At 43.1% G+C, this 16174-nt stretch overlaps 1 protein-coding gene across 1 annotated transcript; it reads left to right on the top strand.

Moving 5' to 3' along the window:
• The first annotated feature begins 2039 nt into the window (after positions 1-2039).
• Positions 2040-13892, top strand: LOC100838652 (phosphoinositide phosphatase SAC2). Its single transcript, XM_003560918.4, has 16 exons — positions 2040-2494; positions 4317-4521; positions 4618-4783; positions 5207-5429; positions 6440-6516; positions 6651-6832; positions 6901-6998; positions 9074-9207; positions 9293-9421; positions 9568-9961; positions 10399-10520; positions 10643-10735; positions 11531-11725; positions 11865-11981; positions 12879-12954; positions 13370-13892. Exons 1-16 carry the CDS (start codon positions 2432-2434, stop codon positions 13454-13456), a joined length of 2361 nt encoding a protein of 786 aa, XP_003560966.1. The 5' UTR covers positions 2040-2431; the 3' UTR covers positions 13457-13892.
• The last annotated feature ends 2282 nt before the right edge of the window (positions 13893-16174 follow it).

Below are 16174 nucleotides of genomic sequence, written 5' to 3' on the forward strand. Positions count from 1 at the left end.
CAAAGCAAAATAGTTAGCCGGCCTAATCATCAATACGGGGATTAAGGTGTTAATTATCGGGGCTAACTAAATTTTTTAAATTAGAGACAATCGGAGAGAAATTGGAGGCCGGCGAGAAAGATTGGGAGGGAGAGAGAGCTCGCAAGGGAGAAGGAAGCTCCGGGCGATGACGAGGAAGCCGCATTTTGGCCGGAGCTCAAAAATTTGAAATTGGGAAACTTCGGAGAGGAATTGGAGACCGGCGAGATAGATCGGGAGGGAGAGAGAACTCGCAAGGGAGAGGGAAGCTTCTGGCTCGAAGATTGGAGCTCGCCGGAGATGGGCCGCTGCCGGTCATGGAGATGGGCGCCGCCGGCCGGGGGAGAGAGGAGGAAGGGAGAGGGTGGAGGAGGGGCTACCTGGGCTCACCGGCGGCCATGGCGGCCGATTTGGGCAGGGCTTCGCCGTCGCTGGGGAAGAAGGGCCGCAGCTGGTCCGTTACGACGCGCAACGCGACCAGCTGCGGCTCTATCCTATGTATTTAAACCGCGATCCTCATCAGTGGCGGTCGGGACTTGGACGACCGTTACTGATAATAGGGGGTACATCAGTAACGAGCCGAGTTAAAACGACCGTTACTGATGTACCACACATCAGTGGTCGTCTCTTAAGTTATCGCCACTGATGTCTCTCGCGAGAAATGATGGTACATCAGTGACGTGACCGCTGATGTATGGCTGAGCGGAAACGGACAGACCCCGCTATGTTGTAACAGTTGCTGATGTTGTTCATCAGTAACAGTCGCGTCGGACCTGTTACTGATGTGCGGTAAGATATAAACCCTTTTGCAGTAGTGTTTACAACGTCTACTCGCCAACGAGGCCGAGCAGGCGAGTACTCAAACAGTCCAACTGCCCGGCCCGCCCGCGCCCAGCACACAGCACGACACAATCACAGCACAACAGCCAACCGGACGAGTAGTATAAAAATAACGACTTCGGCAGCCTCGAAACCCGAGCTTCGGCGGTGTCATCCGTGGCGCGCTCCCATTTGCCTAAACGTCTCCCTCGCCCCAATCAATCATTCATTCATTCACGCTCGGTAAACGCCGCCCCGCGGCGGGCAAACAGCACCTGGCCCCCGCTCAACGCATTGCATCCGCGGCAGGATCCAGCCGAGCTTGACCCGCGCGCTCGGCCTTTTCTGGCGTCCACGCGAGGGCAACGCGACGCACGCCGGCGACGGCAGCAGTAGCAACTCTCGCTCCCCTTCCCGGTCGTTTTTCCCTTCTCGCCATGACACACACACAACAGAATCCCTTCAAGCGTCGCCGATCGCTCGAGCCCAGTAGTAGCTTCCCGAAATTCGTACGTACTGGTACGCTACAGCCGTGACCTGAGCGTTTTTTCTTCAGCTTCTCCGTGCATGCGTGCAGGCTAAACTAAAGCTTCAAGAAAGCCGCTTAATTGGTCGCGTGTATGGACGGGTCGTTTTGGTGCGTGACCGGGCACGGCTGCGACCACAAACGTTTTGCACGTTTGCCGTGCAACAACACAGGCCACCCGTCAGCGTAGCCGTTCTGTTGTCTTCCGTATGTTACGTCCGAGTTCGGGTAAACCAAGTTATCGGCTGGCCGATTTTGCAAGCGCCCCGGGCGGGGGGTTTGACAGAACGTTGGCAGGCAGACGCAGGACCGTCAGCCAGGTTTTCCGCCACCGATCACCATTATACACACACTGCTCCGATAATGCAAGGTGTGCTTGCTTTCTTGCACCAGATCACCAATCAATTTTTTTTACAGCAGATCACCAATCAAGTTTGAACAAATGAGATGGCTTTCCCCCAACCTTTCCGGAATAAATTTTAAAAAAATACTTAAAAGAGAACACACTAGACACAACTGTGATAATAATGCAGCCAGAGACAGACAACACATACCAGAAATCAACAGAAAGTCTTGTATAGAAAAACATTAGACGTGAAATCATCTGCCAGGTACTACAAACAGAACAGAGCCCAATAAGGCCAGCTCATCACCCTCCTGCTCCTCTACTAGTCTACTCCCCCTCCTCACGGACTTTTTTAACACCCCCCAACAACAGCGAAAAATAAAGGAGATGCGAAAATAATCTCCTCTTCACGGCCTCGCTTCCTCCTCCACCCTCCTCCTTCCTCCCTCCAGAGATTTCCCCAACCTCGCCGACCACCCCGCGATCGCTCCCGGGCTCCCCGGATCCCACCTCGAGGGCGCGGCCATTCGCCGCGGGAAGAAGCTTCGTGGTTTGGGTTAGGCTCTGTGGGCGCCTGCTGTGATCCTTGCCCGGGGTTCCCGGGGGAATGCTCTACCTCAAGCTGCCGGGCGCGAATTTAGGGTCCCGACGAGGGGATCTGCTGCCGGCGGCGGATGCGTGATTGAGTTTTGAGCCGGCCAGCGTCCGGGATTCGGCCGGCCATGGCTTCGACCGCGGGCGCAGACAGCTGCTTGCAGAGCTTCGAGCTGTATGAGGCCGAGTCGGTGAGCTCCCTCGCTTCCACTTCACAATGCGCAGCTTCCTGCGAGCTTCGTTGTGTCGCGCTCCCTTCTTCTTCCTCCCCGTGTTACTGTTCCTGCGAGCTTGATTCGGGCGACGGTACGAGCTTTGGGTGAGCGTGGGTGCTTCCGGAAATGGCCGACCTATTGGGTCATTTAGTTCAGGAAGAGACTGGCGTTGCGCGTGATCTCGAAGATGGATGACACGAGTTGTGGCTGCTTGGAAAATTTGGATGATGCCACTGCGCCGATTTGGAATCGTGATCCTAATTCATCGCGCTTTTTTGTGATTTGAGTTTGCTTCAGATCGTTACATGCCAACGCTGAGAAGTCACGCTTGTGTTTGTTATTTCCGGTTGCTTGGTTGGGGAGAGGCTATTGCAGGAGGTATTTAGGAAGTCTTTAGCTGTTTATGTTGTTCCATTCCTCGCCGAAGGTTCAGAATTGTGTTTCCCATTGTTACGTCTATGCGTTTTGTTCACGGAGTTCTCTGCTATAACTCGAATTTACCTTCAAATTTATTTTTCTAAATCCAATTCCCAATGTTTACTTGGTGCTGCTTTTAAGTGCTGTTACTACCCTCCATTTCGAGGTTTTGCGGATAGTTACTAATTTCCTGGGTGAATTTCGGTGTGGAACCTTGCCTTCTTTCTATGGCTTTCCTGGTGTTTGTTGACTGGAACCTTTTTTTTGTATGATTGTCGGAAGTGACAATTTTCTATTTAATGATTGGATCATTGGAATGAGATCCTTTTGAACTTTTTTGCTTTGAGTGTTCCATCTATGTTGTGAGTTGTGACTGGCATTTGAGAATTGTTAAACCTGCGTTTTTTTTTTTGCTTTGGCTCTCCTAATTGTGAGGAATATGGTACAGTGGATGTAATCTGGCCCTGGTTGAGTTTGCTAGAATTTTGACACGACCCAAGATGATCCAGCAGAAGATTTTAAATTGGAAAGGACTGTCTGAGAAGATCAGAGTCGGCATATGGGGGGATTAAGTTTTGACTTTTTGAGGAAAAAAGTAGGGGACATGAACTGAGTTTCTCCTTTAAGTTAGTAGGTAACAGATAGCAGAGTTGGTTTCTGCGAGAGTCGACTATAGGTAGCAGCAAGTGTAACTGAAAGCGTCTCCACTCAAGCTTCAGTTCTGAGCCAAAACTCCTACGGAAGTCCCAACTGTTTTTTTAAGGAAAGAACTTCCCATTAATTCATATCGGCCATGGAAGTACAAAGGGGAGTATCCAGGCCTTGTGCCGACCAGGGACCAGCAGCTAACAAGGTCGCTGAAGAACCATTGTTTCTAGCAAACTGGGCAAGGTCGTGAGCAACAGGATTTGCCAAACGACTGACCCAACTGTTTTTCTGAATGTGCGATGTTCATTAACTTTCTTTCCTATGCAAGACTGCACCATCGTATTTCATGTTTCTTTGCCTTTCAGTGGTATGGTGGTGAACTGATATTGTGCTGAGATCACCTAGCAGCTCCGTCTATTCTTGTTCCTGATATTTTGACGTGGTCACATGTATTACTGTATCTCAGCTGTTGTTTGGTTGTTCTTTGGTTTCTTTAGAATTTCTCGTGTCTTGCTAGTAAAAATGAACTCATTGTACCTTTCGTCTTTGTCAGTTCTATTTGATATGAATGCCTTTTATTTTACTTGGCGTTATGTTCTGCTTAGTCCTTAGAAATGATAGCATTGTTGTCCTGTTTGAGCTGAACTATAAGGAGGAATTTAGTTATGTTTGTTTGTCTGGCATTGCATTTCATTTTTTTCATCACACTTAAGTTGTTAATTCTGTTTTGCAGAAATTTTATATTCTTGGAACTAACAATGACAGAACATTATGGAGATTACTAAAGATTGATAGAACGGAACCATCAGAACTCAACATAGATGAGGATTGTACTGAGTACTCACATAGTGGATATCTTGATCTGAAAAAAGTTCTAGATGAAGACCATAGGTCAACTGGCGGAGTCAATTTTGTTACAAACTGTTGTGGAATCATCGGTAAAGTATCCCATATTTCTATGATAATAATTTCATGCAAGCATATGGTTATTTGTTTGTTATATGACCATGCATCAATGATAAATTTCCGTACAGGTTTCATTAAGTTCCTTGGACCTTATTACATGTTAATTATCACCGAGCAGAGAAAAGTTGGTGCTATATTTGGCCATGCAGTTTACCAAGTTACTAAGACTGCAATGATTGAGTTATCTAATTCCAAAACAAGGCCAACCCTTCTTAACTCCAAGGATGAGAATAGGTATGATGCAAGGATGTCCTATACTTCAAATCAATTCAAAAAATTTGGTCACTGGTAGTATTTTCTACTCCCTCCGTTCCTAAATATAAAAATTCTTAGGTTTGTCCTAAGTCAAACTTCTTCACGTTTGACCAGTTTTATAGAAAAATCTACTAAGATCTACAATATCAAATAAGTATAGTATGGAAATATATATATTACAGACTTAATAAAACTAATTTGGAGTTCTAGATGTTAGCAGATTCATTTCATAAACTTGGTCAAACTTGACGAAGATGGACTTAGGACAAATCTAGGACTCCTTATATTTAGGAACGTAGGGAGTATTTCTGAAGTATTTGGTCCTTGTTTCTTGATATTTGTTTTGCTATTCAAACCTACAAAATCATATGTTCTTATAAAATGGCATTACTATGTGTGCAGGTACAAGAAGCTCTTGCAGACAATAGATCTTAGGAAGGACTTCTTTTTCAGCCACTCGTACTATATCATGAGAAGTCTCCAGAAGAATTTTAATGATCCGCAGGAAGGATGGGAACTATATGACACAATGTTTGTATGGAATGAATTTTTAACACGAGGGATGCGTAATGTTCTGAAAAGTACCAGCTGGACTGTTGCATTAGTCTATGGTTTTTTTAAACAGGTATATTTAACCCCTATAAGATTGATCTGTTTTAGTGTGTCATATCCCCCAAGAGAATTTCTGAGTATGGTAGATTGCAACTATTAAATGGATCCTTTCTCTCAAGTCCTGTCCTCATGGTCTTATGGATATTGGCCCACTAATTATCTTCCCTGTTTATTTTCTTCATCTGTTTTACTATTTAGTGAGGCATGGAGAAGTAATAGTACTATGTTGTTCAACCTTACTTTCCACACTTCAAAATTGTGAAAGCATGTGATAGTAACAAGGCGAGACTGCAAATATCCATATGCAATTATAAGATGGGGCAAACCTTATATGCCCTTTCAAATGTTCAAAATGAGCTATGCCCTTGCAAAGTCTTAGAACACTTCAATACCCTTGCACATGTTTATTGTACCTTTCTATGCCATTTTCGTCAATTCTACTGACAACAGAGCTGTGAAAAGACAATTTTCCCCCAATTTTTCTTAAATTGAAAATTTTGAGTTAACACATTTCTGAGAACTTTGACAAAATTCCATGTGTAGATCTATGAAAAAAATTACTAGCTATAAAAATTTCGAGAAAAAAATCATTTAATTCATGGACTAAAATAATTTTAAAGATCTCATAATGTTTATGTTTATTGTTTTGTTTACAAGTTTCAATAAAGTACTGAGTACTGACTGCAAAAAAATTGTGAAAAGAACTTAATTTGTGGCCTGCACCTATACATAATTTGTGGCCTGCACCTATACATCAACGGGAGAAAGTAGGGGTAAAATGGTCATTATAAAAAAACTTAAGTGGACTTGACTCCAAGGACGCCGAAGGCTATTTGAATGATTTAAGGGGCATTGAAGGGTTGACAGACTTTGTGAGGGCAGATACCGCATTATCAGTTTCGGGAGCATATAAATATTATCCCTTATAGCAGAATATGCTTGATGTAGGATTACAAAACTTCCCTTTTGTGCAAGTTCTCTTTATAATAATATAGTTATTTGATTTGAATTTATTTATTCAAGGATAAAATCACAATATCTGGGAAGGATATTATGTTGACGCTCATTGCTAGACGCTCGAGGCATTATGCTGGAACCAGGTTCACCATTGTCAAATCCTTCCTGATAATATACTTTTTTCTCGTACTCTTTTATTTTATTGGAATCGTTGTGATTCGAAAGGACATATGGATCAATGCATCTTTTGCTTGATCTGGTCACTTTTATTGAACAGGTATTTAAAGAGAGGTGTGAATGAGGAAGGGAGAGTAGCAAATGATGTTGAGACTGAGCAAATTGTTTTTGATGACATGCTTGGATCTAGGCCAATAAGCTCTGTTGTGCAGAACAGGGGTTCAATTCCTCTATTTTGGTCCCAGGAGACATCGAAGCTTAATATTAAGCCTGACATCATATGTAAGCATTGCAATTCTTCTTTGATGCATGCAGTATCATTCAGTTATTTTAATGGATCGTTCTTTCAGTGCATGAGAAGGACACGAATTATGAAGCTACCAAACTTCATTTTGAAAATCTTAGAAGGAGATATGGAAATCCTATCATTATTTTAAACTTGATAAAGGTAAGTCCCACAAAGTTATTATGCGGTCAACGCTTCTGATAGATGTCCTGTGTATGGATTGTATTATCCCATCCTTGAATGCATGCAGTTAACTTACTTTAGTTTTGACTAAACAATGTTCGTATGAGTATTAGACCATGCAATCATGCATGCAAATATTATGAGTAGAATTGACTAAAATATAATCCTGGGATGTTTAAAAATGAGGTAAAAGCATGGGTGGTATATTAACTTGACAAAGTTCTGCAGTTTAGTTTATCTACTCACAAAAGAGTAAATTACAAAAAACCACCACATTAGTGGCTAGGGTTTCATATAGGTACCAGTTTTCGTTTTGGTGACTAAAAACCACCGGATTGTACTAAGTGGCCGAGTGCTAGCGAATAACCCCAAAATTAACAACGAGGGCCCACAGTAAGGCCATCGTGGCTTGCCACCGTGTCACTAGCATGGCGACAGCGTGGCGAATTAATGCGCAGCTTCTCCTCTCTCCTTGGACGCCGCACGCCGTAGCCTTCTCCAAGTCTGGCCAACGTGAGATTGCAGCTGCTCATGTCAAGCCGGACGAAGCAGCCCAGCGCGCCGAACTCGGGAGGAACCCCACCCTCGTACTTGTTGAAGTAGCCAAGGTAGAGCTCCTCGAGCTTAGTGAGTCCCGCGAGCCCCGGGTGGACGCTGCCGGAGAGCGCGTTGCCGTTGAGGCCGAGGTAGTGGAACGCGGCGAGGTCGCCGTCTGCGTGCGGGATGGCGGTGAGGTTGATGGAGGAGGGCGAGTTCCGGCGGGAGTTGGCCGCCACCGTGGAGCGCCATGGACGGCGACCCAAAACCTCCAAATCCATGGTGGCGTGCAACCACCCTAATTCGGCGGCCGCACCACCTCGCCAGCCCCCATGCGCCCGCGCCACCTCGCCGGCCCCCCTGCGCACGCCGACCCATGCGCCCGCGCCCCCTCGACGGCCCGCCCGCCCGCCCGTGAGCCCGCGCCCGCCAACACGGTGGCCCGACATGTGGGCCATAACGGTCAGAAACGTGTTTATTCACTAGCGAGCGAGAGGTTAACTGAATCTGGTGGTTTTTAGTCACCAAAGCAAAAATTGGTACCAATGTGAAACCTTTGCCAGTAATGTGGTGGTTTTCTGTAATTTACTCACTCACAAAATGTAGCAAATGCGTTTATAACTTGCCATTTATGTGCACCCAAGGTCAAATCATGGGATTAGCCCGTTAACCATGCTGACGTGGCCACCTGGGCCCTTTAAGCTCATGGTCCTCCTCTTGCTCCACCTCCATTGCCACCATCGCCGTCACCCACGCTACCACTCTCCCCCTTCAGCACCCCCCACCTCACATCCTCAGCCGCCTCATCGGTATACCTCACCACCTTCCCAGACGCCTCACTTGTTGCCGTCAAGACCTGCTCATTGCGGCACAAGCTCCACCTCGCCTCGCTCCCGGCTGACTCCCCATGGGTTGTCTCCCTTCTCAGCTACTGCCAACTTTTGCACCACCGACCAGCCTTTACTCCTTGTCTTCGAGCACCTGCCGGCTGCCAAAGGGGTCCCTCTAGGGCGCATTCTTCAGTGATGCGCATGGTGACAACCGGTTCCTAACAGTGGCGGATCTAGGGTTTTCCGCTAGGGTGTGGTAACTTCTTGTTTTTGCAATGCCGCAAATACAACATACCAACCTATGACTATACGAGTATAGAATTTTAATGGTATATAATTTCTCAGGGTGGGGCATGGCCCACCCGTACACCAGTGGCGAGCTGGACTCATGGGGCTACACGGTCAATTGAATTGGCAGCCAAATCTTCCCAGAAAGGAACCCGGATTGGGCTGATGACACGACCACGTCAGCATGGTTAAGGGGCTGATCCCACGATTTGATCACAGATGCACATAAATGGTTAGAAACGCGTTTATTATATTTGCGATTAGATGCACTAAACTGCACAACTTTGTCAAGTTAATATACCACCCATGCTTTAATCTCTTTTAAAAGGTATATTACAGTAGAACTGTCAGTCAAAATGAAGCTCATGCTTTTACCTTTTTTTCTGCTACGTTTTAAAGACACGTGAGAGGAGGCCACGTGAATCCACACTTCGTCAAGAATTTGATAAAGCAATCAAGATTATAAATAATGGTCTACCAGGCGAAAATCATTTGAAATTTTTACATTGGGATCTTAATAAAAGCACTCGAAGGTATTGATTCTTTGTGCTGTACACCTTTCAGTTATGGGTTATTAGATGCTTTTGATGTGCATCACTGACGCAAGTGTTATTTCAGCAAAACTACAAATGCCCTCCAAGTACTTATGAAAGTGGCATTTGAAGCTCTGAACTTGACAGAGTTCTTTTATTGTCAAGTTTCCTCGGCTCAAACACCCGGGAATTCCCTTAATTTGCATGCTCCATTGTAAGTATTTCTTACTTTTTACTGATGTTTTTGCTTTAATTTGAATTCCTGTTGTCTTTTACCTCATGAATAGGTTAGTGCTTTAAAATACAAAGTAAAATATTTTCATTTGTGTTTATTTTTACTTTTCATCTCACGCCTTATAGGAAGAATGGGTGTGCCCCTCGTGTATGTGACAACGCGTACTGTGTCGATAATATTGATGACATCCCCCAAGAAGATACCTGTGGCAGTTCTGATACCTCTGCTAATGGAATTGCAGAAGATCTACCCACTACCAATGGACCTACGCCAGTAAAGCCTCCAAAATTACAAAAGGGTGTCTTGCGCACAAACTGTATAGATTGTTTAGACCGCACAAATGTTGCACAGTATGCCTATGGTTTAGCTTCTCTCGGACACCAGTTGCATGCACTTGGTTCTGCAGAATCCCCAGAGCTTGATTTAGACTCCCCATTGGCCCACCATTTGATGCATTTTTATGAACGGATGGGTGACACACTTGCTTTACAGTATGGTGGTTCGGCTGCACATAACAAGGTACTGCTACTTCACTGGAACCGTATTATTTCAGTTCTTCTTAGGGCATCTTGCTTTTCAGCCTGCGAGATAAGCTACAATTCCTTCGCTACGTCCATAGGAAGACTCTCAATTGAAATATGATTGCTTCTATTGCATAAACTATAGAACTGTGCATTTGTTCCAAGAAATAAATTGACTCATGGACCTAACTGGAGTTAAAAAAATGATTATAATTTTGAGGACCAGTATCCAATCGGTATACGAGAACGAGAACTTGTTGCGCAAGTAGTTTGGCATGACTTATAGCTTAAGGATGAATAAAAAAAGGCAGTTGCTCACCAAGTTATGCTGATTGATGATTCTTAAAAGGTCCAATATGACATGTTCTCTTCATGCTCGGCTGTTCAGCGAACTTGTCTGATGAACTTGCATGTGTTTTTCTCTTTTATGTACAGATATTCTCTGCAAAGAGAGGGCACCTTAAGTTCGCTATTCAATCTCAAGAGTTCTTCAGGACATTACAACGATACTACAGTAATGCCTATATGGATGCTTACAAACAGGCAGCAATAAATTTGTATGTTCGATCAAGCTCCTTATTCACTAAAGATCCCTTCATATACTTCAAACAGGAAACATTATGTAGTCTATGTACTGATTTTGTTATATACTTGTTGTTTCTGCCTCTTAAAATTGTAGATTTTTGGGATACCGTCAACCGCAGCAGGGCAAATCTGCACCTTGGGAGCCAGAGTATGTTGCTGGGGATAATGTCCTTGATGACAATACAAGGTAAACTTACAATATGTGAGTTTTCTTGAATGCATTTGATAAGTAAGACCATATTACTTATGGTTAAACTACAAGCTTTTCCTTTTTGTTAAAATACAAGAGCAATGTACCCCCAATTAGGGTTTACCCGTGGATGGTGTCCTGACACATGAAGTGCATTTATCTGTTGGCTGATAATACAAGAACTATTACACTAAAACGGGTAACAGGAACTGGACACTAGTGTTTGCATGAGAATATGAGATCACAAAGAAATTTCAGCTCAGTGGATGTTAACCAGCCCTACACTATTCAATTTTCATCAGATGAAGACATAATATGACAATGTCTTTAAACATGTAATGTGCACAGTGTATGGTACCTCAGTTTTGTGACAATACAGGGCAATTGTCTTGTGTCGTTCTACAGTTAATGACTTAATGGCCAAGGAGAAAACAAAAGACTATCCAATGCATACAGCTAGTTCCGCCTGTGCTTTTGAAGTTAGGACAGGAAGATGAGGTTTTAGTCCTCTCTTTTACATTTTTTTTTGTAAGAGTACAGTCTTGCTTTTTTTTTCCTTGAATATTGCACTATTTGTTCCTTGTGTATTAGGTTTCCTAGATCCGACTTCTGAAGCAGAGCGAGTAGAGTCTTTACTCTTGAAAACATGTGCACTAAATGCCTTTGCATAGTGTTTCCCAACTCACCTCAGGATCAAACCTGTTTAAAGAAATCTGCAATTTTGTCTGCACATGATTTTGCAATTCAATAAAATCTCTCTTATCAGTTGTCTGAGCTGTATATTTGTCACAGTAAATTGATAAAAAGAGGAAGATCGGATGGCAGCATTCTTCGTAAAAGCAACGCTTCCATGTCCAGCTATGGTGGAAACGGATTGTCGACATCAGGATTTAGTGATTTCAAAAATGAGCTACAATCTCCAAACTGCCGTTCTGATTCAGTGCATGAGATTTCATCAACCTCTGATGATGTGGTGTCCAATGCAAGGTTGGTAATTCTGAAACTGCACCTTTCATATTTTGTCAATAGCATATGGGTGTTTTGTCATATGAATTTGGTGTTTCGCGGAAATTAATATTGAGCACTTATGGTATCATTTTCTTATTTTCTCTTGAAATTACCACAGGTATACCCCGACAGTGCCTCATATTAAGTACGCCAGCTGCGAGTTTGACTATTGCAATGGTTCTGGGGATTCAAATTTCCTGGATCTTGACTGGCTTTCAGCTTCAGGCAATGAAAGGTTGTTCATACTGCGCTGCTTTTCTGTTTTGATCATATATCTTTGTCTTCCAATGTATCAAGCCTTTTATTTGTTGCATTACACACATACACACAAGATTTGGCAACAAGAGATGATTAGTTTACGTTTTCTGTCAATTCTCTAACAATTATTCTACATTTATCATTGAATAATAAAAGCTCTGAATATAAGTCGATAAAGTGGTTTATTTGAACACGATCTGCAGATCCTGTTCAGACTTCTATAGGATATATTAAGAGGGAACCTGAAACATTGTAATCGTTGTCATGTATATCTCTTAGGGCTGTTAAAAAAGGGTCCAATTTAACCCATGAAAACCATGGTAATGGCTGTGTGCATCGATCGATGCAGAGGCCGGGTTACCCTCCTTTTCGAAAAAAAAAATGAAAGCCGTGGTTTAACTTTTTTGTACTATTTTGCAGCAGCCAATGAACTTGGGCACTAGTTACTGGTTTCCTTGGTTTCTTTTGAACACAATTTTGAACAGCCCTATATTCTCTGAAATATCTGTTGAAGTGTCGATGCACTGGTCAGTGGTCATGATACTGCACACTAAAAATTGAGATATGTTACAAAGAGTGTCGTGCATCATATTTCATTAGCAAAAGTTATATGTACACCGGAGACTTATGGGCCAATGGGCTAATCCTGGACTATATAGGCCATATCGGTCATGTCATCATTTATACTTGTACCAAACAGGATCAAGATAAATGTTCTTAGTCCTTTCTAACTTTGTTTGCCCATGCGTTCTACTATGCCTAAATACAATGATGTGTCCGTGGAGCTTCTAATTGATACTACACACTGAAAATCGATGTCTGGAAGCATTTTTCTATCCTTTCTCACTTTGTGTTGCACATTATGTTTGAGCAGATCAAGAGCCGTGAGTACTCCTGATGTGAATGTTCCAGCTGATAATGGTGCCAGTGGTGTAACCTCTACGATAATGGTTAGTGCATTCATCAATCATACAGTCCTACTTGTCATTTTTGTGCATTGTAATTATGGTTCATAAAACCTTTTCTGCCTTAAATTTCTTCTCTTGCCTGCCATTTTATTAATCTTCCTCTTTGGTTTTTATCTTCTTCTGAAGTTCTGTCTCCCCTGTCATGCATAAGCATTAGTAGGATCCACTAAAAGGAGAACATGACGACCCTCAGTCTGAATTCACTGTACTCCCCTTTCATTGGCAAACAATAAGAGAACTGTAAACCTGGATGTATTTAATTTCAAATGGACAAAGTTTAATTTCAGAGCGTGATCATTGCATTGGTTGTCTCTTGTCATTTGGGTGGAAATATACACGCTATGACCATGATTTCATTTCGTCCAACAACTAAACCAGTCTCATTTAAAACTTTCAGGAGGGCCACGCTGCAGAGATTCAGGCTCAGGGGTTATCAGAGAATTTCATGCAGTGGGTTAATCAGGGTGAGGCCTTCTGGTACTGACATCGCCAGAAGATTTATCCAAGCTACGTGATGGCAATGGCATTCCCAACATACTATCGCAAGGAAGCCACGCCATCCAACAAATCTTCTAGTGAAGTGTACTATTCTGTTCATTTGTTCACCAGTCATTTCCTCTAGGCGAGTAGATAGGCATTGTTCTTATTTTTCTCAAAGGAAAGAAAGAATGTAGGTAGTGTATTATTCTTTGGAAGTGGTACCATTGTTCATGTTTCCGTTCTGTAAATATATATATGCTCGATTTCGCCTGAGTTGAGGTGGACTCCGAAGCACCGATTCTCCCTCAATATCTTTGGCCGGGATATCTTGAAACACTTGCCTCAGAGACTGTTTCTGTATTTTTGGTCTCCTATTTAACACTTGCCTCAAAGACACCTCTACTATGTATGTTGGAAACATTTCATGTTCTATCGTCTAACTTTTCCTGCAATTATTCGTTTCTTCTGTACTGGCTTTGGTTTAGAGTGGGAGAAAGCAACATCTTTATTCTCGTCTCGAAGTGCATAGTCCTTTAAGGCTTCAGCCGGCCACTAATTGAAGAGATGTCTATGCTGGTCACCAAGATGAGCAGCAGCGACTCAGAGAGACACTGTACGAAAGATCAAGAGCATGGATCAGATAACGCTCAAGATACAACGGGGACTGACCCGTACACTGGGCCAAAGGGCTAGTACGACGGTATGGGCACAGTTTGGCAAGTTTCTCACGTGTCCATGGGTCACGACTCACGACGACCATGGCTAACAGCCTTGTGATCTGATGCCATGGGCAACTCGTCGCCTGGCGCCCAAATCATGCCGGTTTTGACATCTGATCAGAGTATGAGACCTACCTTTTTCTGTGCCCGACTTTTCCAGCGTCCCTGAAAATACGGCAGCGACCCATCATCATGTTGGACAAACAAAGTCTACGTGAGGGTCTCTTTCCATCCCACCCACAAATTTCGTTATCGATCCATTACCTCGGCTTACTCTACACTTCTACAAGTAAATCGATACAAACAAACAACATCTGTGCTATGGACAATGGTACTCCCTCCGTCCCAATACATGAGGCATGCACGCATCCCAAGATTACAAATTTAACTAGCAAAATATAAATTATACTCACTCTGATACTAAATTTTTGACTCAAATTTGTCCAGATATGAATGTATCTATTCTTATAAGGCGTCCAGATACATGTAACATTTCGACAACAATTTAGGATCGGAGGGAGTATTTCATAAAAATATATCATTAGATTCGTAATCAAATGAACTTTCTAATGATATGCTTTTTACGTCATATAATTTATATTTTGATAATTAAATCGACGATCTTGGAATACGTGCATGCCTCGTATATTAGGACGGAGGGAGTACGAATTTTCGGAGTCAAATTTATGACATGGCTTGAGAATGATATGAGGATGGGAAGCAAAGATTCAATGACGACACAGTCCTCGTAATCAGGGACGGATCTAGACCTAAACTTATCTGAAACACACACCTTTCTATAGATTCTAAACTGGTCTCTGATACACGCATGTTGGGCTAACCTTATGTCTCAAGATCGGGCCATTGGTTCCGTCCTGTTTGTAATACTTTTCTTTTCACGAGCTTGCAAATAATTCATCTTGTTAACAGAATAGCAGTACGGAAATCTCGTATTTCGTTTGGCATCCATTACTTGGGTCTAGAATCGTGGAATTTTTTTATTTCAGAAATCAACTTGTTTGGGTGGCGCATAACTGGATACAGTAATTAAATATGAAATTTCAAGGAATCGTACTGTAACTAACCAGAATTCTTTTCTAAAACCATCATTTGTAAAATGGAACGAAACTGATGACGTTAGTTTGCTACCATCAGGCCATAAAAGGCGGTGCAAGCAAAAGCTTATTATATGTCAAGGAAAATGATCTTGAACCGTAGATTAGTAGGTGATGGGACGAAGGTGGAGTCTGGATGGATAAGGATTGGAGAAGGTGAAGAGTCCACATCCGACGTGGCACGTGGACATGGAGTGCCAAGTACTCATTAGTCATTAGTTTGTTAATGGAGCAAAAGGAAAAAATTAGTACCTAGGAGAGTGTCGACACTACAGATCTGGACCCCAGCTAGCAATGCATAGAGCCGTGCAACCATAATTCCACCACGCATTAAGAAAATGTTTTCAGTTTGGATGTTTTAGGCGTTTTTATTCCAGAATTTGGTTCTTGTATAAAAGCTTGAGTTTGACGTCTGAATCTGAAACTTTTGTAAGCTTTATAGATGCTTCCTGGGCATCCTGTATACCTATTCTGGGAGCGAAATGGACACTCAGAAATGCAAACACGAATTGATGCACCGTTGCGTGCAGTGCTGCCCCGTTGCCACGTATGGCGGGTTAATTCCCGTTGCATCTAGTTGTTCTTGCGTTCAACTTGTGGTTGCTCCTGGCCGGTCTTAAACTCCAGGTCTCCAGGTATACGGCAGTCGCCAGCATTGAAAAAAGGGGGTTCAAAGTTCAAACGCTGTTACTATGAAATGATGAATGTGTTACATTTGTGGCATAAAACGGCACTTCTATGTAAATTTTGTTTTCGAGAGAATCAAATGCCCGTATTCTTCAAAACTTGAGGCATAGTTTGCCCGTGGCATATAAGTATGTACTGGAAAATGGTAGGCGTAAAAATAATTTATCTTCTAAATGTTGGAGCTCAGGAGCTGACATATAT

Source organism: Brachypodium distachyon, chromosome 1, assembly GCF_000005505.3.
Source record: "Brachypodium distachyon strain Bd21 chromosome 1, Brachypodium_distachyon_v3.0, whole genome shotgun sequence".
Classification (NCBI taxonomy): domain Eukaryota; kingdom Viridiplantae; phylum Streptophyta; class Magnoliopsida; order Poales; family Poaceae; genus Brachypodium; species Brachypodium distachyon.

What these genes read in the sequence shown, in the direction of transcription:
- LOC100838652 (XM_003560918.4), top strand. Translation starts at nt 2,432, where the DNA reads ATGGCTTCGACCGCGGGCGCAGACAGCTGCTTGCAGAGCTTCGAGCTG. An exon ending in AGCTGTATGAGGCCGAGTCG is followed by an intron (nt 2,495 to 4,316) that starts GTGAGCTCCCTC and finishes TCTGTTTTGCAG; the next exon opens with AAATTTTATATTCTTGGAAC. An exon ending in TCTATGGTTTTTTTAAACAG is followed by an intron (nt 5,430 to 6,439) that starts GTATATTTAACC and finishes TATTTATTCAAG; the next exon opens with GATAAAATCACAATATCTGG.